At 50.7% G+C, this 20,714-nt stretch overlaps 1 protein-coding gene across 1 annotated transcript in view; it reads left to right on the top strand.

The window, feature by feature from the left end:
- Positions 1-14,706, top strand: part of LOC147099023 (protein shisa-9-like) — a 144,659-nt gene extending 129,953 nt beyond the window's left edge. Inside the window, exon 3 of the mRNA XM_085969573.1 lies at positions 13,930-14,706. Coding sequence (XP_085825699.1) covers positions 13,930-14,068 — 139 coding nt within the window. The 3' untranslated portion in view covers positions 14,069-14,706. The remainder of the gene's footprint in view (positions 1-13,929) is intronic.
- The last annotated feature ends 6,008 nt before the right edge of the window (positions 14,707-20,714 follow it).

Below are 20,714 nucleotides of genomic sequence, written 5' to 3'. Positions count from 1 at the left end.
TAAGAGAGTTGAATTTTGATTTTAAATCTTTTCTGTCCTAGACACTGTGAATCATTGCAGCGTAAACATATATTTAGATTGCAGTCAGATGCCTGCAGCCCTCAGTTCTCTGTGATTTAGCTGTTTGCTGTGTTTGTGTGAATCTTCCAGCTGTGTGACCTTCCCAACACATCACAAAAACACATTTCACCAACAACTCCGAGGGTTTCAGATTGCTTTTCTCTACTTTACTCCCCATCTCTCCTGAAGCTGCTGCCTCTATGGCTGAGAATTGTGAATTATGCCCAAAATACAGCCCCTGATACAGGCCCTGGTACAACCCCCTGGTAAAGCCCCCTGGTACAGCCCCTTGGTACAGACCCTGATACAGACCCTGGTACAGACCCCTGGTACAGACCCTGATACAGACCCTGGTACAGACCCGGATACAGACCCTGATACAGACCCTGATACAGACCCCTGGTACAGACCCTGATACAGACTCTGATACAGACCCTGGTACAGACCCTGATACAGACCCTGATACAGACCCTGGTACAGACCCTGATACAGACCCTGGTACAGCCCCTTGGTACAGCCCCTGGTACAGACCCTGGTACAGACCCTGATACAGACCCTGATACAGACCCTGATACAGACCCTGATACAGACCCTGGTACAGACCCTGATACAGACCCTGATACAGACCCTGGTACAGACCCTGATACAGACCCTGATACAGACCCTGGTGCAGACCCTGATACAGACCCTGATACAGCCCCTGGTACAGCCCCTGATACAGACCCTGGTACAGACCCTGATACAGACCCTGATACAGACCCTGGTACAGACCCTCGTACAGCCCCTGATACAGACCCTGGTACAGACCCTGGTACAGACCCTGATACAGCCCCTTGGTACAGCCCCCTGGTACAGCCCCTGATACAGACCCTGATACAGACCCTGGTACAGCCCCTTGGTACAGCCCCCTGGTACAGCCCCTGATACAGACCCTGGTACAGCCCCTGATACAGACCCTGGTACAGCCCCCTGATACAGACCCTGGTACAGCCCCTGATACAGACCCTGGTACAGCCCCCTGATACAGACCCTGGTACAGCCCCTGATACAGACCCTGGTACAGCCCCCTGATACAGACCCTGGTACAGCCCCCAGGTACAGCCCCTTGGTACAGACCCTGGTACAGACCCTGGTACAGACCCTGATACAGACCCCTGGTGTAATGATATCAGCAAATAGTGATGGTATTTGCCTGTTTGATTATTTATGCCTTACCAGCATATTTGCCTGATTGATTATTTATGCCTGACCAGCAGAGGGCATGTGAGAGACAAGCAGTTTAGTTTTAGTTTCATTTTAGATGGATCTCTAAGATGGTGTCTCCTGTAATGCTGTTAACTGAGTTGAACATACTTTAGATAAAAAGTCATTCTCTTTCATGATTGTGTCGTCATTGAACCCACAAATACAAATCAATACATGGTGTCAGAAGAAGTGATTGAAAGAGATGAAGAGGAAAAATCTGAAGTTAAATCAGCTCTCCACATATTAGCAAGCCAAAAGAGAACATCGTTACTTACCATTGGACAATAGCTAACGAAGTGAAAAATGGAAGGTTTACACCCACCGGCGAAGCTTCAGTTGACAGGTAATGTGGCTGAAAATTGGAGGAGGTTCAAACAACGTTTGGAGTTGTATTTATCAGCAATCGGAGCTGACGAGAAAAGTAATAAAATGAAAGCGTCAGTGTTCTTACATGTCGTGGGTGATGAAGCGCTGGAGGTGTATAATAACTTCACATTCGCTGCTGATGGAGACAATATGAAGCTGGATAAAATAATGGAACAGTTTGAGGCCTACTGCATACCTAAATGTAACGTGACGTTTGAGAGGCACAGATTTTTTACATGTGTACAGAAAACAGGAGAGACTATTGATCAGTATGTGACTGAACTGAGAAACCGAAGCAAAACATGTGAATTTGGGGGACTGACAGACTCGCTGGTAAAAGACAGACTGGTGTGTGGTATTCCAGATAATGGTCTAAGGGAAAGACTGCTAAGAGAGCAAAATCTAGACATGTGTAGGGCTACAGAGACTGTGAAGTCGCAGGCAAAGGCGCTGTTCAGTGACAGTAGCTGCAACGTGGATGCAGTGAGAAAGAACGGACACAAACCGTTTAACAAAAAGAGCGCCAAAGTGAAAAAAGAGGCGAGGCCAGCGAACAAAAATGAAAGGGGCAATCGAAAGTCATGTAGTCGATGCAGTACACGGCATACACCAAAAAAGTGTCCAGCATATGGTAAAACATGCAATAGTTGCAACAAAAACAACCATTATGCCCGTTGCTGTAAGAACCAAGCGCAACAAAGCAAGGTCCATGCAGTAGATGAAAGCGAGATAGAGGAGTTCTATGTGGATGTTGTGTCTGAAAACAAGAAAGAAGAAAAAAGAGACTGGATGTTGACACTAAAAGTGAATGACATACACATTCCATTTAAATTGGATACTGGAGCACAAGTTAATGTGATATCAGAGACTGATTTTAAGAAAATTAGACCCAGACCAAAGATACATGGAATAAAAGTGAAAGTGACAGGATACTCAGGTACTAATATACCAGTGAAAGGAAGGTGCATTGTCAAAGTGACACACAAGGACAGAGAGCACACGCTAGCATTAATCGTGGTGCCAAAGGATGTGCAAGCCATACTAGGTTTAAAAGCCTGTGAGAGACTGAACCTGGTAAAGAGAGTCCTCGTTGTGGAAAGCGAAGGAGAGACAGTCTATGATGAACTCATAAAAGAGTACAACGACCTATTTAAGGGTCTAGGCTGCCTTCCAGGAGAACACACGATCAGAGTAGATAAAAGTATGCCAACGGTCATACATCCATGCAGAAAAGTTCTGTTTGCTCTTCAAAAGCAACTGAAGGCAGAGTTGGACAGGATGGAAAGCCTGGACGTGATTCGGAAGATAGATGAGCCAACTGAGTGGGTGAGTTCCCTCGTAGTTGTGGACAAAAAGAATGGAAAGCTCAGAATTTGCCTGGATCCAAGAGATCTAAACAGAGCAATAAAGAGAGAGCACTTCAAGCTTCCTACACGTGAGGAAATCATGTCACAGTTTGCAAATGCAAAGTATTTCAGCAAGTTAGATGCATCATCAGGATTTTGGCAGATGAAACTGGACGAGGCAAGTTCAAGACTGTGCACGTTCAACAGTCCATTTGGCAGATACAGATTCCTAAGGTTACCATTTGGCATTGCCTCAGCTCCTGAAGTGTATCACAAAACTATCCATATGATCTTTGAGCACCTGGAGGGAGTTGATACATCAATGGATGACATCATAGTATGGGGAACCACAAGAACTGAGCATGACGAGAGACTGAATAAAGTGCTGGAAGCAACAAGGAAAACAAACCTGAAGCTGAATAGAGAGAAATGCCAGCTCGGGGTGACAGAACTGACATTCGTGGGAGATATCCCTAGCAGTGAGGGCATCAGACCAGATCCCAGAAAGGTGTCCGCCATTGAGAATATGCCAAAGCCACAATGCAAAAAGGACGTGCAGAGGTTTAATGGAATGATCAACTACATGGGTAAATTCATATCCAACCTCTCAGAAAAGACGGCGCCACTGAGAAGACTAACTGAAAAGAACATAGTATGGGAATGGAATCATGAGCATGAGAAGTCATGGAGCGATCTAAAGAAACTGCTCACAGAGGAACCAGTTCTGAGGTTTTATGACCCAGCGAGACCCATCAAGATATCATCAGGTGCATCACAGAGTGGGCTCGGAGCCGTTCTTCTGCAAAAATATGACTACTGGCAACCTATTGCATATGCATCGCGCTCAATGACAGACGCGGAGACGCGATATGCTCAAATAGAAAAGGAGCTGCTCAGCATCACATACGCCTGTGAAAGATTTCACCAGTTTGTGGCAGGACAAGCAATCAGTGTAGAAACTGACCATAAGCCCTTGATTGCATTGTTCCAAAAGCCACTAAATAGCTGTCCGCTTAGAATACAAAGAATGATGATCAGGCTGCAACGCTATACACTGAATGTTGCGTACACACCGGGTAAGCTGATGTATACAGCAGACACGTTGTCCAGAGCTGTTGAACCAAGTGAGCCCGCAAACACAAAAATGGATGAAAAAGTGAACGCCCACGTGGACATGATCACAAGTGCACTGCCCATAGCAGATGCAAAAATGGAGCTCATAAAGACTGAGACAAACAAAGATGAAACAATGAGACAACTGAGGAAAAGCATCTTGGATGGATGGCCCAACATGAAGTAAGACTGCTCACCTGACATGGCAGAGTACTGGAACTGCAGGGCGGAACTGTCACTGGTCGAAGACATCATCTACAAAGGAAGTAAAATAGTTATCCCAAAGAGTCTGAGAAAAGAGATGCTAAAAAGGATCCATGGAGGACATCTGGGAATTGAAAAGTGTAAGAAAAGAGCACGAGAGGTGATGTACTGGCCACGAATCAACCAAGATGTGACAAATGAGGTGTCAAACTGCACAATATGCCTGAAATATCGAGCAAGCAATCCGGTAGAACCACTAAAGCCACACCCAGCGCCAGACAGACCTTACCAGAAGGTAGGCGCTGACCTATTCGTATGTCAAGGGAAGGACTATCTTGTAGTCACAGATTATTACTCCCTGTATCCAGAGGTTTGTAGACTGTACACCACCACTGCAGATGCTGTGATAACATGTATGAAAGCCATATTCTCCAGACATGGCGTGGCAAGCGAGGTCTTCACAGACAACGGACCCCAGTTTTACAATGCAAGTTTCCGACCCTTTGCCAAAGAGTGGGACTTTGTCCACACAACGTCAAGTCCTCACTATCCACAGTCCAATGGACTAGTGGAAAAATCGGTACAGACAGTGAAAAGACTGATGTACAAGGCAAAAGACAGTGGAACTGACTTCTACCAGAGCATGCTTGTATACCGCACAACGCCGCTCGAGTGTGGTATGTCACCAGCCCAACTCCTTATGGGACGTCTGCTAAGGTCAAACCTACCCATCCCGGAGAACCTCCTGAAAGCAAAAGAGGGGGAGAAAGTGAGGAAGTTCAAAGAACAACAGAAAGAAAAGCAAAAGTACTACTATGACAGAGGAACACAAAACCTACCTGAACTCCACACTGGTGACCAAGTAAGGTTCAAAGACAAAACAAACATATGGACTCAGAAGGGAACTGTCCTGAGTGAAGTCCAACCAAGATCATACACCATTCAGACAGATGAGGGTGCTGTTCTGCGAAGAAATCGTCGAGATCTTCTCATGGGACCAGCCACAGCAAGTCAAAAGACTGATACTGTTGAACAACCTGATCACACAGCAGGTCAAAAGACTGATACTGTTGAACAACCTGATCACACAGCTGAGAAATCATCATCTGAGGCAACAACTCAGATTCAAGGACAATCAATCAGAAAATCCTCAAGACATGTGAAGCCTCCTGAGAGACTCATTGAGCAAGTTTAAGGACTCTTGTTATAGAAGGAAGTAATGTTATCTTTTTCTCTCTTCAAGTTCTAGTGTATTTTCATATTTCATGTGAACACCCAAAACAAGGTTAAAAAATCTTGATCATGATAATGATAATGTAAGTTCATTAAGTGTTACAGTTAAAATGCAGAGTAATACAAAGAAAACATGTTGTTAGATAAAAGTAAAATACTTTTGTTTTAAGAAAGGGAGATGTAATGATATCAGCAAATAGTGATGGTATTTGCCTGTTTGATTATTTATGCCTTACCAGCATATTTGCCTGATTGATTATTTATGCCTGACCAGCAGAGGGCATGTGAGAGACAAGCAGTTTAGTTTTGGTTTCGTTTTACATGGATCTCTAAGATGGTGTCTCCTGTAATGCTGTTAACTGAGTTGAACATACTTTAGATAAAAAGTCATTCTTTTTCATGATTGTGTCATCATTGAACCCACAAATACAAAGCAATACACTTGGTACAGCCCCGGTACAGACCGTGGTACAGACCCTGGTACAGCCCCTGGTACAGACCCTGATACAGACCCTGGTACAGACCCTGATACAGACCCTGGTACAGCCCCTGATACAGACCCTGATACAGCCCCTGATACAGCCCCTGATACAGCCACCTGGTACAGCCCCCTGGTACAGCCCCTGATACAGACCCCTGATACAGACACTGATACAGACCCTGATACAGACCCTGGTACAGCCCCTGGTACAGACCCTGATACAGACCCTGATACAGACCCTGGTACAGACCCTGATACAGCCCCTGGTACAGACCCTGATACAGACCCTGAAACAGACCCTGATACAGCCCCTGATACAGAACCTGGTACAGCCCCCTGGTACAGCCCCTTGGTACAGCCCCTGGTACAGACCCTGATACAGACCCTGGTACAGCCCCTGATACAGACCCTGATACAAACCCTGGTACAGCCCCTGATACAGACCCTGATACAGACCCTGGTACAGCCCACTGATACAGACCCTGGTACAGACCCTGATACAGACCCTGGTACAGACCCTGGTACAGACCATGATACAGACCCTGATACAGACCCTGATACAGATCCTGGTACAGAACCTGGTACAGCCCCTGATACAGACCCTGATACATACCCTGGTACAGACCCTGATACAGACCCTGGTACAGACCCTGATACAGACCCTGATACAGACCCTGGTACAGCCCCTGATACAGACCCTGGTACAGCCCCTGATACAGACCCTGATACAGACCCTGGTACAGACCCTGATACAGACCCTGGTACAGACCCTGATACTGCCCCCTGGTACAGACCCTGGTACAGACCCTGATACAGACCCTGATACAGACCCTGGTACAGACCCTGATACAGACCCTGGTACAGACCCTGATACAGATTCTGATACAGACCCTGATACAGACCGTGGTACAGACCCTGTTGCAGACCCTGATACAGCCCCTGATACAGCCCCTGATACAGACCCTGATACAGACCCTGATACAGATCCTGGTACAGACCCTGATACAGACCCTGATACAGATGCTGGTACAGACCCTGGTACAGACCCTGATAGAGACCCTGGTACAGACCCTGATACAGATGCTGGTACAGCCCCTGATACAGCCCCTGATACAGACCCTGATACAGATGCTGGTACAGCCCCTGATACAGACCCTGATAGAGACCCTGGTACAACCCCTGATACAGACCCTGATACAGCCCCTGCTACAGATGCTGGTACAAACCCTGACACAGACCCTGATACAGACCCTGATACAGACCCCTGCTACAGCCCCTGGTACAGACCCTGATACAGACCCTGATACAGCCCCTGATACAGACCCTGATACAGTCCCTGATACAGACCCTGATACAGCCCCTGATACAGACCCTGATACAGACCCTGATACAGACCCTGATACAGATGCTGGTACAGCCCCTGGTACAGACCCTGATGCAGACCCTGATACAGACCCTGATACAGACCCTGATACAGACCCTGATACAGCCCCTGGTACAGACCCTGATACAGATCCTGATACAGACCCTGATACAGCCCCTGATACAGACCCTGATACAGCCCCTGGTACAGACCCTGATACAGACCCTGATACAGACCCTGATACAGCCCCTGATACAGACCCTGATACAGACCCTGATACAGACCCTGATACAGCCCCTGGTACAGACCCTGATACAGACCCTGATACAGACCCTGATACAGTCCCTGATACAGACCCTGATACAGACCCTGATACAGCCCCTGATACAGACCCTGATACAGACCCTGATACAGTCCCTGATAGAGACCCTGATACAGACCCTGATAGAGACCCTGGTACAACCCCTGATACAGACCCTGATACAGACCCCTGCTACAGCCCCTGGTACAGACCCTGATACCGACCCTGATACAGCCCCTGATACAGACCCTGATACAGTCCCTGATACAGACCCTGATACAGACCCTGATACAGCCCCTGGTACAGACCCTGATACAGACCCTGATACAGACCCTGGCACAGCCCCTGGTACAGACCCTGATACAGACCCTGATACAGACCCTGATACAGCCCCTGGTACAGACCCTGATACAGACCCTGATACAGACTCTGATACAGCCCCTGATACAGACCCTGATACAGACCCTGATAGAGACCCTGGTACAGACCCTGATACAGCCCCTGGTACAGACCCTGATACAGACCCTGATACAGACTCTGATACAGCCCCTGGTACAGACCCTGATACAGACCCTGGTACAGACCCTGATACAGCCCCTGGTACAGACCCTGATACAGACCCTGATGCAGACCCTGATACAGACCCTGATACAGACCCTGATACAGACTCTGGTACAGCCCCTGGTACAGACCCTGATACAGCCCCTGATACAGACCCTGATACAGCCCCTGATACAGACTCTGATACAGCCCCTGATACAGCCCCTGATACAGACCCTGATACAGACCCTGATACAGCCCCTGATACAGACCCTGATACAGCCCCTGATACAGACCCTGATACAGACCCTGATACAGACCCTGATACAGCCCCTGATACAGACCCTGATACAGCTCCTGGTACAGACCCTGATACAGCCCCTGGTACAGACCCTGATACAGACCCTGATACAGACCCTGATACAGACCCTGATACAGACACTGATACAGACTCTGGTACAGCCCCTGATACAGACCCTGATACAGACCCTGATACAGCCCCTGATACAGACCCTGATACAGCCCCTGATACACACCCTGATACAGACCCTGATACAGCTCCTGATACAGACCCTGATACAGTCCCTGATACAGACCCTGATACAGACCCTGATACAGACCCTGATACAGACCCTGGTACAGACCCTGATACAGTCCCTGATACAGACCCTGATACAGCCCCTGATACAGACCCTGATACAGACCCTGATACAGCCCCTGGTACAGACCCTGATACAGCTCCCTGATACAGACCCTGATACAGCCCCTGGTACAGACCCTGATACAGACCCTGATACAGACCCTGATACAGACCCTGATACAGCTCCCTGATACAGACCCTGATACAGCCCCTGGTACAGACCCTGATACAGACCCTGGTACAGACCCTAATACAGTCCCTGATATAGACCCTGATACAGACCCTGATACAGACCCTGATACAGACCCTGATACAGACCCTGATACAGCCCCTGGTACAGACCCTGATACAGACCCTGATACAGACCCTGATACAGACCCTGATACAGCTCCTGATACAGACCCTGATACAGTCCCTGATACAGACCCTGATACAGACCCTGATACAGACCCTGATACAGCCCCTGGTACAGACCCTGATACAGACCCTGATACAGACCCTGATACAGACCCTGATACAAACCCTGATACAGCCCCTGGTACAGCCCCTGATACAGCCCCTGATACAGACCCTGATACAGACCCTGGTACAGCCCCTGATACAGACCCTGATACAGACCCTGATACAAACCCTGATACAGACCCTGATACAAACCCTGATACAGACCCTGATACAGATGCTGGTACAGACCCTGATACAGACCCTGATACAGCCCCTGATACAGACCCTGATACAGACCCTGATACAGACCCTGATACAGACCCTGATACAGCTCCCTGATACAGACCCTGATACAGACCCTGATACAGACCCTGATACAGCCCCTGATACAGCCCCTGGTACAGACCCTGATACAGCCCCTGATACAGACCCTGATACAGACCCTGATACAGACCCTGATACAGACCCTGATACAGCCCCTGGTACAGACCCTGATACAGACCCTGGTACAGACCCTGATACAGACCCTGATACAGACCCTGATACAGACCCTGATACAGCTCCATGGTACAGACCCTGATACAGACCCTGATACAGACCCTGATACAGACCCTGGTACAGACTCTGATACAGCCCCTGATACAGACCCTGGTACAGACCCTGATACAGACCCTGATACAGACCCTGATACAGACCCTGGTACAGACCCTGATACAGACCCTGATACAGACCCTGATACAGACCCTGGTACAGCCCCTGGTACAGCCCCTGGTACAGCCCCCTGATACAGACCCTGATACAGACCCTGATACAGACCCTGGTACAGCTCCCTGATACAGACCCTGATACAGCCCCTGATACAGACCCTGATACAGCTCCCTGATACAGACCCTGATACAGACCCTGATACAGACCCTGGTACAGACCCTGATACAGCCCCTGATACAGACCCTGATACAGACCCTTATACAGACCCTGATACAGACCTTAATACAGCTCCTGGTACAGACCCTGATACAGACCCTGATACAGCCCCTGATACAGACCCTGATACAGACCCTGATACAGACCCTGGTACAGCCCCTGATACAGACCCTGATACAGCCCCTGATACAGACCCTGATACAGACCCTGATACAGCCCCTGATACAGACCCTGATACAGCCCCTGATACAGACCCTGATACAGACCCTGATACAGACCCTGGTACAGACCCTGGTACAGCCCCTGATACAGACCCTGGTACAGACCCTGATACAGACCCTGATACAGCCCCTGATACAGACCCTGATACAGCCCCTGATACAGCCCCTGGTACAGCCCCTGGTACAGACCCTGATACAGACCCTGATACAGCCCCTGTTACAGCCCCTGGTACAGACCCTGATACAGACCCTGATACAGACCCTGATACAGACCCTGATACAGACTCTGGTACAGCCCCTGGTACAGACCCTGATACAGACCCTGATACAGACCCTGATACAGCCCCTGATACAGACCCTGATACAGCCCCTGATACAGACCCTGATACAGACCCTGATACAGCCCCTGATACAGCCCCTGATACAGCCCCTGATACAGACCCTGATACAGCTCCTGATACAGACCCTGATACAGTCCCTGATACAGACCCTGATACAGACCCTGATACAGCCCCTGATACAGACCCTGATACAGTCCCTGATACAGACCCTGATACAGACCCTGATACAGCTCCCTGATACAGACCCTGATACAGACCCTGGTACAGACCCTGATACAGTCCCTGATACAGACCCTGATACAGACCCTGATACAGCCCCTGATACAGACCCTGATACAGACCCTGATACAGCCCCTGATACAGACCCTGATACAGACCCTGATACAGCCCCTGGTACAGACCCTGATACAGCTCCCTGATACAGACCCTGATACAGCCCCTGGTACAGACCCTGATACAGACCCTGATACAGACCCTGATACAGACCCTGATACAGACCCTGATACAGCTCCCTGATACAGACCTTGATACAGCCCCTGGTACAGACCCTGATACAGACCCTGGTACAGACCCTAATACAGTCCCTGATACAGACCCTGATACAGACCCTGGTACAGACCCTGATACAGACCCTGATACAGACCCTGATACAGACCCTGATACAGTCCCTGATACAGACCCTGATACAGACCCTGATACAGACCCTGATACAGCCCCTGGTACAGCCCCTGATACAGACCCTGATACAGACCCTGATACAAACCCTGATACAGCCCCTGGTACAGCCCCTGATACAGACCCTGATACAGACCCTGGTACAGCCCCTGATACAGACCCTGATACAGACCCTGATACAAACCCTGATACAGACCCTGATACAAACCCTGATACAGACCCTGATACAGCCCCTGATACAGACCCTGATACAGACCCTGATACAGACCCTGATACAGCTCCCTGATACAGACCCTGATACAGACCCTGATACAGACCCTGATACAGCCCCTGGTACAGACCCTGATACAGCCCCTGATACAGACCCTGATACAGACCCTGATACAGACCCTGATACAGCCCCTGGTACAGACCCTGATACAGACCCTGGTACAGACCCTGATACAGACCCTGATACAGACCCTGATACAGCTCCCTGGTACAGACCCTGATACAGACCCTGATACAGACCCTGGTACAGACTCTGATACAGCCCCTGATACAGACCCTGGTACAGACCCTGATACAGAGCCTGATACAGACCCTGATACAGACCCTGATACAGACCCTGGTACAGACCCTGATACAGCTCCCTGATACAGACCCTGATACAGACCCTGATACAGACCCTGGTACAGCTCTCTGATACAGACCCTGATACAGCCCCTGATACAGACCCTGATACAGCTCCCTGATACAGACCCTGATACAGACCCTGGTACAGACCCTGATACAGACCCTGGTACAGACCCTGATACAGCCCCTGATACAGACCCTGATACAGACCCTGATACAGACCCTGATACAGCTCCTGGTACAGCCCCTGATACAGACCCTGGTACAGACCCTGATACAGACCCTGATACAGACCCTGATACAGACCCTGATACAGACCCTGGTACAGACTCTGATACAGACCCTGATACAGACCCTGATACAGACCCTGATACGGCCCCTAATACAGACCCTGATACAGACCCTGATACAGCCCCTGATACAGACCCTGATACAGACCCTGATACAGACCCTGATACAGACCCTGATACAGACCCTGGTACAGCCCCTGGTACAGCCCCTGATACAGACCCTGATACAGACCCTGATACAGACCCTGATACAGACCCTGATACAGCCCCTGGTACAGACCCTGATACAGACCCTGGTACAGACCCTGAAACTGACCCTGATACAGCCCCTGGTACAGACCCTTGTACAGACCCTGATACAGACCCTGGTACAGCCCCTGATACAGACCCTGATACAGACCCTGATACAGCCCCTGGTACAGACCCTGATACTGACCCTGATACAGCCCCTGGTACAGACCCTGATACTGACCCTGATACAGCCCCTGGTACAGACCCTGGTACAGACCCTTGTACAGACCCTGATACAGACCCTGGTACAGCCCCTGATACAGACCCTGATACAGACCCTGATACAGCCCCTGGTACAGACCCTGATACAGACCCTGATACAGCCCCTGATACAGACCCTGGTACAGACCCTGATACAGACCCTGATACAGACCCTGATACAGCCCCTGGTACAGACCCTGATACAGACCCTGGTACAGACCCTGATACAGACCCTGATACAGCCCATGATACAGACCCTGATACAGACCCTGGTACAGCCCCTGATACAGACCCTGATACAGCCCCTGATACAGACCCTGATACAGCCCCTGATACAGACCCTGATACAGACCCTGATACAGACCCTGATACATCCCCTGATACAGACCCTGATACAGCCCCTGGTACATACCCTGGTACAGACCCTGGTACAGCCCCTGGTACAAGCCTCATTTAAATGCCACTGGCGAAGGACAGGTGCCCCACGGTATCAACACCATCGGAGTTATGGATGATGGCCAGCCGAATCCACGAGGAAATTCCACCCCACATTGTCCGTGGTGTTAATACAGGTTAAGAATGATTGGATGAGCCTCTGTCCCACTGGCCTGGTGAGTAAAGGCACGGCCCAGTGTAGCTACAAGCCTTGCAGACAAGAGTGTCCCAGGTTCTGCCCTCAGTCTGTGTTGGGTTTGCCGGTGGTGTAAGGGATGCTACATCAGTGCCCTTGGCCTCGGGAGTGGATAAATCAGACAGGGTCGCCACTCCGAATGGCTTTTCAGTGACCTACTGGAAAGGCTGTAGGAGGAATTTGAGTGGGGAGCAGATCAGGGTCTGCTGTGCTGTGCCCCACAGTGGAATAGTCTGCCGACACTCACTGTCTAGTCTCGCACATGAGGAACTGGCCACTAAGGTGTAGTATTGCACAGCACCTGGGGAACCATTCCCCGGGAGTCAGAGACTTCAGGAGAGGAGCGGACAAAAAAAAAATACCATGGTCGGAGCAATCTATTGAGTTTTTCTCTCTTCTCTTTCCAGAGCCCTCACTGATCTGCTGAAGCAGCAGGGACACCCCACCATGGATTACATCGAGCGTGACGGGAACGTTGGAACAGTTCAGGTGCCCATCACCGACGGCCTGACGCCAAGGTCGTCAAGGAACAGCACTGGTAGGTAACCCCCACCCCCGCCTTGCCGGATGGCCGAGCAGGTGCCTGAGGTTAAGGTTCAGAGGTTGACAGCAAGCTGACTCCTGTATCAAGGTGAGCTGCCGGGGTCACAGGTTCCAGAACGCTCCCTCGGCCCAGTGTAGGGAGAACCACTGGCTGCGTTGTGCTTACTCTCTCCTGTTGTCAAGTCCCGAAACCATTGACTTGAGATTGTCCTTCAACCGATCAGACTAGTGTTCCCTTGGGATAATGGGGATGGTTTTCCGATCTTGAGTGACCGGTGGGCCACCTCAGCAGGCAGTCACCAATATGGGGAAATCACGGGCTCAATGTAGACCATTTTCCATCCATTAATTTTAGGAAATATAAAGTATGGCTGGCCAAATGAAAGTGACTACTAACCAGGTTAGTGGGATGATTTAATTCTTTTCCCTATTTACTATGAGTGACTGAAGTTGTATTAAGTGAAAACCATTACATAAAATGTAGAGAAGATGTTTCCACTTATGGGGGAATCCAAAACTAGGGGCCATAAATATAAGTTAGTCACTAATAAATCCAATAAAGAATTCAGGAGAAACTTGTTCTTCTAGGTGGTAGAGGTCGCGGGTTTGGGAGGTGCTGCCGAAGAAGCCTTGGCGAGTTGCTGCAGTGCATCTTGTAGATGGTACACACTGCAGCCACGGTGCGCCGGTGGTGGAGGGAGTGAATGTTTAAGGTGGTGGATGGGGTGCCAATCAAGCGGGCTGCTTTGTCCTGGATGGTTTCGAGCTTCTTGAGTGTTGTTGGAGCTGCACTCATCCAGGCTAGAGGAGAGTATTCCAGCACACTCCTTACTTGTGCCTTGTAGATGGTGGAAAGGCTTTGGGGAGTCAGGAGGTGAGACACTCGCCGCAGAAAACCCAGCCTCTGACCTGCTCTTGTAGCCACAGTATTTATCCAGTTAAGTTTCTACATATTTCTACATTACCTAATCCACATTTATCACACAACACTGATTTGATTATCCTGTCCTTGCAGCACACAGATCAGACTCCCTTAACTTGACTCACACTATCCCTGATTTTCAGATCATTGGTGTTTCTCAGGCAAGTGCCTACCTTAGTAATTGCTTATCAGCCGAACACTGTCTCTGCCTGGTATTTCTTTTAATTCCCTCTGACTGAACTGAACACTGAAACTCACTTAACAGGCAAAAGCTAAACGTTAATATAAAGGACCTGCAAGACAATTTAATTAACCCTTTCTGTACGCCTTCATGATGTGCCGGGTGGGTTAAGGAAGTGAAATTCCAGGCACACAGGGACACCAAATCCAGGAAAGGGCCCTCATTCTGGTGCAGGACCCTGATTATAATATTTAAATGATGCCTTTGGTTGTTACCTGGCAGCCGCCGGGGACAGATGCCGGACACCTGGACCAATATGGTGACACCGCACTCACGTCGCGTAACATCACGCTCCTGTATTTATCTTCATGCCGCCCGTTTTGCTCCCTGAAACTGTGCGAGGCGCATCATACTGACTACCTATAGGACTTTTACCTGCAGATCCTGGAAGAGATTTTGTTTAGTTCATGTTATGATACTGCGATAAAGGTTAGGTTCCTCTTACAAAGGGTCAACTCCGAGATTATACAACTTTTGTCTTTATTTAAAATCTAAAGCCGTTTATAATGTTGCTGAGGTTGCTCCTGGGTGGGGACACCAGATAGTCCAGACATCAGATTGTTTATTTCTGCATGCTATGTTGAATCTGAGACAATGACATTCATTAGGATTGGCTCAGGCATTTCTTGTTCCTGTGACAGATGGTTTTCATTCAATGTGCCTGGCAGGGGGCTTGGCTGAACAGGACATACAGGCTCAACAAGTTCTACATCAAGGGGGTGGTATTTCATTCAAGGTGGAGACTTTAACTGGCAGCTCAGTGACGCAAACCTCGACACACAGAGGAGAAAGAGGTCAGCGGAATGTCATTGCTCCTCTTTACCTCTCTCCTCCTCTCACTGTCCCTCTCTCATTCTCTCCCACTGGTGAGTCAGTGTGAGGCAATTGGAGACACGGTGGGAATCCAGGCTGAGGTATAATGCATGCAGACTTTGGCAGAGGAAGGCAACACCATTTATCCTAGTGACAGCAAGCTTGAAAGTGAGTTTTGCCTATAGTTGTGGCAGAGTCAGGTATCTGAGTAGCTGAGGCTCAGTGTCTCAGTGTCTGAGGCCCAGTGCCTCAGTGTCTGAGGCCCAGTATCTCAGTGTCTGAGGCCCAGTATCTCAGTGTCTGAGGCCCAGTATCTCAGTGTCTGAGGCCCAGTGTCTGAGGCACAGTATCTCAGTGTCTGAGGCCCAGTATCTCAGTATCTGAGGCCCAGTATCTCAGTGTCTGAGGCCCAGTATCTCAGTGTCTGAGGCCCAGTGTCTCAGTGTCTGAGGCCCAGTGTCTCAGTGTCTGAGGCCCAGTATCTCAGTGTCTGAGGCCCAGTATCTCAGTGTCTGAGGCCCAGTGCCTCAGTGTCTGAGGCCCAGTATCTCAGTGTCTGAGGCCCAGTATCTCAGTGTCTGAGGCCCAGTATCTCAGTCTCTGAGGCCCAGTATCTCAGTGTCTGAGGCCCAGTATCTCAGTGTCTGAGGCCCAGGATCTCAGTGTCTGAGGCCCAGTATCTCAGTGTCTGAGGCCCAGTATCTCAGTGTCTGAGGCCCAGTATCTCAGAGTCTGAGGCCCAGTATCTCAGTGTCTGAGGCCCAGTATCTCAGTGTCTGAGGCCCAGTATCTCAGTGTCTGTGGCCCAGTATCTCAGTGTCTGAGGCCCAGTATCTCAGTGTCTGAGGCCCAGTGTCTCAGTGTCTGAGGCCCAGTATCTCAGTGTCTGAGGCCAAGTATCTCAGTGTCTGAGGCCCAGTATCTCAGTGTCTGAGGCCCAGTATCTCAGTGTCTGAGGCCCAGTATCTCAGTGTCTGAGGCCCAGTATCTCAGTGTCTGAGGCCCAGTATCTCAGTGTCTGAGGCCCAGTATCTCAGTGTCTGAGGACCAGTATCTCAGTGTCTGAGGACCAGTATCTCATTGTCTGAGACCTGGTATCTCAGTGTCTGGGGCGCAGTATCTCAGTGTCTGAGGCCCAGTATCTCAGTGTCTGAGGCCCAGTATCTCAATGTCTGAGGCCCAGTATCTCAGTGTCTGAGACCCAGTATCTCAGTGTCTGAGGCCCAGTATCACAGTGTCTGAGGCCCAGTGTCTCAGTGTCTGAGGCCCAGTATCTCAGTGTCTGAGGCCCAGTATCACAGTGTCTGAGGCCCAGTATCTCAGTGTCTGAGGCCCAGTACCTCACTAACTGAGGCCCATTATCTCAGTGTCTGAGGCCCAGTATCTCAGTGTCTGAGTCCCAGTATCTCAGTGTCTGAGGCCCAGTGTCTCAGTGTCTGAGGCCCAGTATCTCAGTCTCTGAGGCCCAGTATCTCAGTGTCTGAGGCCCAGTATCTCAGTGTCTGAGGCCCAGTACCTCAGTGTCTGAGGCCCAGTATCTCAATGTCTGAGGCCCAGTATCTCAGTGTCTGAGACCCAGTATCTCAGTGTCTGAGGCCCAGTGTCTCAGTGTCTGAGGCCCAGTGTCTCAGTGTCTGAGGCCCAGTGTCTCAGTGTCTGAGGCCCAGTATCTCAGTGTCTGAGGCCCAGTGACTCAGTGTCTGAGACCCAGTATCTCAGTGTCTGGGGCGCAGTATCTCAGTGTCTGAGGCCCAGTGACTCAGTGTCTGTGACCCAGTATCTCAGTGTCTGAGGCCCAGTATCTCAGTGTCTGAGGCCCAGTATCTCAGTGTCTGAGGCCCAGTATCTCAGTGTCTGAGGCCCAGTGACTCAGTGTCTGAGACCCAGTATCTCAGTGTCTGAGGCCCAGTATCTCAGTGTCTGAGGCCCAGTGTCTCAGTGTCTGAGGCCCAGTATCTCAGTGTCTGAGACCCAGTATCTCAGTGTCTGAGGCCCAGTGTCTCAGTGTCTGAGGCCCAGTGTCTCAGTGTCTGAGGCCCAGTATCTCAGTGAGTGAGGCCCAGTGTCTCAGTGTCTGAGGCCCAGTGTCTCAGTGAGTGAGGCCCAGTATCTCAGTGTCTGAGGCCCAGTATCTCAGTGTCTGAGGCCCAGTATCTCAGTGTCTGAGGCCCAGTATCTCAGTGTCTGAGGCCCAGTGTCTCAGTGTCTGAGGCCCAGTATCTCAGTGTCTGAGGCCCAGTGTCTCAGTGTCTGAGGCCCAGTATCTCAGTGTCTGTGGCCCAGTATCTCCGTGTCTGAGGCCCAGTATCTCAGTGCCTGAGGCCCAGTATCGCAGTGCCTGAGGCCCAGTATCTCAGTGTCTGAGGCCCAGTATCTCCGTGTCTGAGGCCCAGTATCTCAGTGTCTGAGGCCCAGTATCAGTGCCTGAGGCCCAGTATCGCAGTGCCTGAGGCCCAGTGACTCAGTGTCTGAGACCCAGTATCTCAGTGTCTGTGGCCCAGTATCTCAGTGTCTGAGGCCCAGTATCTCAGTGTCTGAGGCCCAGTGTCTAAGTGTCTGAGGCCCAGTATCTCAGTATCTGAGGCCCAGTGTCTCAGTGTCTGAGGCCCAGTATCTCAGTGCCTGCGGCCCAGTGTCTCAGTGTCTGAGGCCCAGTATCTCAGTGCCTGAGGGCCAGTATCTCAGTGTCTGAGGCCCAGTATCTCAGTGTCTGAGGCCCAGTATCTCAGTGTCTGAGGACCAGTATCTCATTGTCTGAGACCTGGTATCTCAGTGTCTGGGGCGCAGTATCTCAGTGTCTGAGGCGCAGTATCTCAGTGTCTGAGGCCCAGTATCTCAGTGTCTGAGGCCCAGTATCTCAGTGTCTGAGACCCAGTATCTCAGTCTCTGAGGCCCAGTATCACAGTGCCTGAGGCCCAGTGTCTCAGTGTCTGAGGCCCAGTATCTCAGTGTCTGAGGCCCAGTATCACAGTGTCTGAGGCCCAGTATCTCAGTGTCTGAGGCCCAGTATCTCAGTGTCTGAGGCCCAGTATCTCACTAACTGAGGCCCAGTATCTCAGTGTCTGAGGCCCAGTATCTCAGTGTCTGAGGCCCAGTATCTCAGTGTCTGAGGCCCAGTGTCTCAGTGTCTGAGGCCCAGTATCTCAGTGTCTGAGGCCCAGTATCTCAGTGTCTGAGGCCCAGTATCTCAGTGTCTGAGGCCCAGTACCTCAGTGTCTGAGGCCCAGTATCTCAGTGTCTGAGGCCCAGTGTCTCAGTGTCTGAGGCCCAGTGTCTCAGTGTCTGAGGCCCAGTGTCTCAGTGTCTGAGGCCCAGTGTCTCAGTGTCTGAGGCCCAGTGACTCAGTGTCTGAGGCCCAGTGTCTCAGTGTCTGAGGCCCAGTATCTCAGTGTCTGAGGCCCAGTATCTCAGTGTCTGAGGCCCAGTATCTCAGTGTCTGAGGCCCAGTGACTCAGTGTCTGAGACCCAGTGTCTCAGTGTCTGAGGCCCAGTGTCTCAGTGTCTGAGGCCCAGTATCTCAGTGGCTGAGGCCCTGTATCTCAGTGTCTGAGGCCCAGTATCTCAGTGTCTGTGGCCCAGTATCTCCGTGTCTGAGGCCCAGTATCTCAGTGCCTGAGGCCCAGTATCGCAGTGCCTGAGGCCCAGTATCTCAGTGTCTGAGGCCCAGTATCTCCGTGTCTGAGGCCCAGTATCTCAGTGTCTGAGGCCCAGTATCAGTGCCTGAGGCCCAGTATCGCAGTGCCTGAGGCCCAGTGACTCAGTGTCTGAGACCCAGTATCTCAGTGTCTGTGGCCCAGTATCTCAGTGTCTGAGGCCCAGTATCTCAGTGTCTGAGGCCCAGTGTCTCAGTGTCTGAGGCCCAGTATCTCAGTGCCTGAGGCCCAGTGTCTCAGTGTCTGAGGCCCAGTGTCTCAGTGCCTGAGGCCCAGTGTCTCAGTGTGTGAGGCCCAGTGTCTCAGTGTCTGAGGCCCAGTGTCTCAGTGCCTGAGGCCCAGTATCTCAGTGTCTGAGGCCCAGTATCTCAGTGTCTGAGGCCCAGTATCTCAGTGTCTGAGGCCCAGTATCTCAGTGTCTGAGGCCCAGTATCTCAGTGAGTGAGGCCCAGTGTCTCAGTGTCTGTGGCCCAGTATCTCAGTGTCTGAGGCCCAGTGTCTCAGTGTCTGAGGCCCGGTATCTCAGTGTCTGAGGACCAGTATCTCAGTGTCTGAGGCCCAGTATCTCAGTGTCTGAGGCCCAGTATCTCTGTGTCTGAGGCCCAGTATCTCAGTGTCTGAGGCCCAGTGTCTCAGTGTCTGAGGCCCAGTATCTCAGTGTCTGAGGCCCAGTATCTCAGTGTCTGAGGCCCAGTGTCTCAGTGTCTGAGGCCCAGTATCTCAGTGTCTGAGGCCCAGTGTCTCAGTGTCTGAGGCCCAGAGTCTCAGTGTCTGAGACCCAGCATCTCAGAGTCTGAGGCCCAGTATCTCAGTGTCTGAGGCCCAGTATCTCAGTGTCTGAGGCCCAGTATCTCAGTGTCTGAGGCCCAGTATCTCAGTGTCTGGGGCCCAGTGTCTCAGTGTCTGAGGCCCAGTATCTCAGTGTCTGAGGCCCAGTGACTCAGTGTCTGAGACCCAGTATCTCAGTGTCTGAGGCCCAGTGTCTCAGTGTCTGAGGCCCAGTATCTCAGTGTCTGAGGC

This window comes from Somniosus microcephalus, chromosome 28 (assembly GCF_052327205.1).
Source record: "Somniosus microcephalus isolate GS21.2 chromosome 28, FLI_Smic_1.0, whole genome shotgun sequence".
NCBI classification, from domain to species: domain Eukaryota; kingdom Metazoa; phylum Chordata; class Chondrichthyes; order Squaliformes; family Somniosidae; genus Somniosus; species Somniosus microcephalus.
This window is presented reverse-complemented; position numbering and strand designations above follow the sequence as displayed.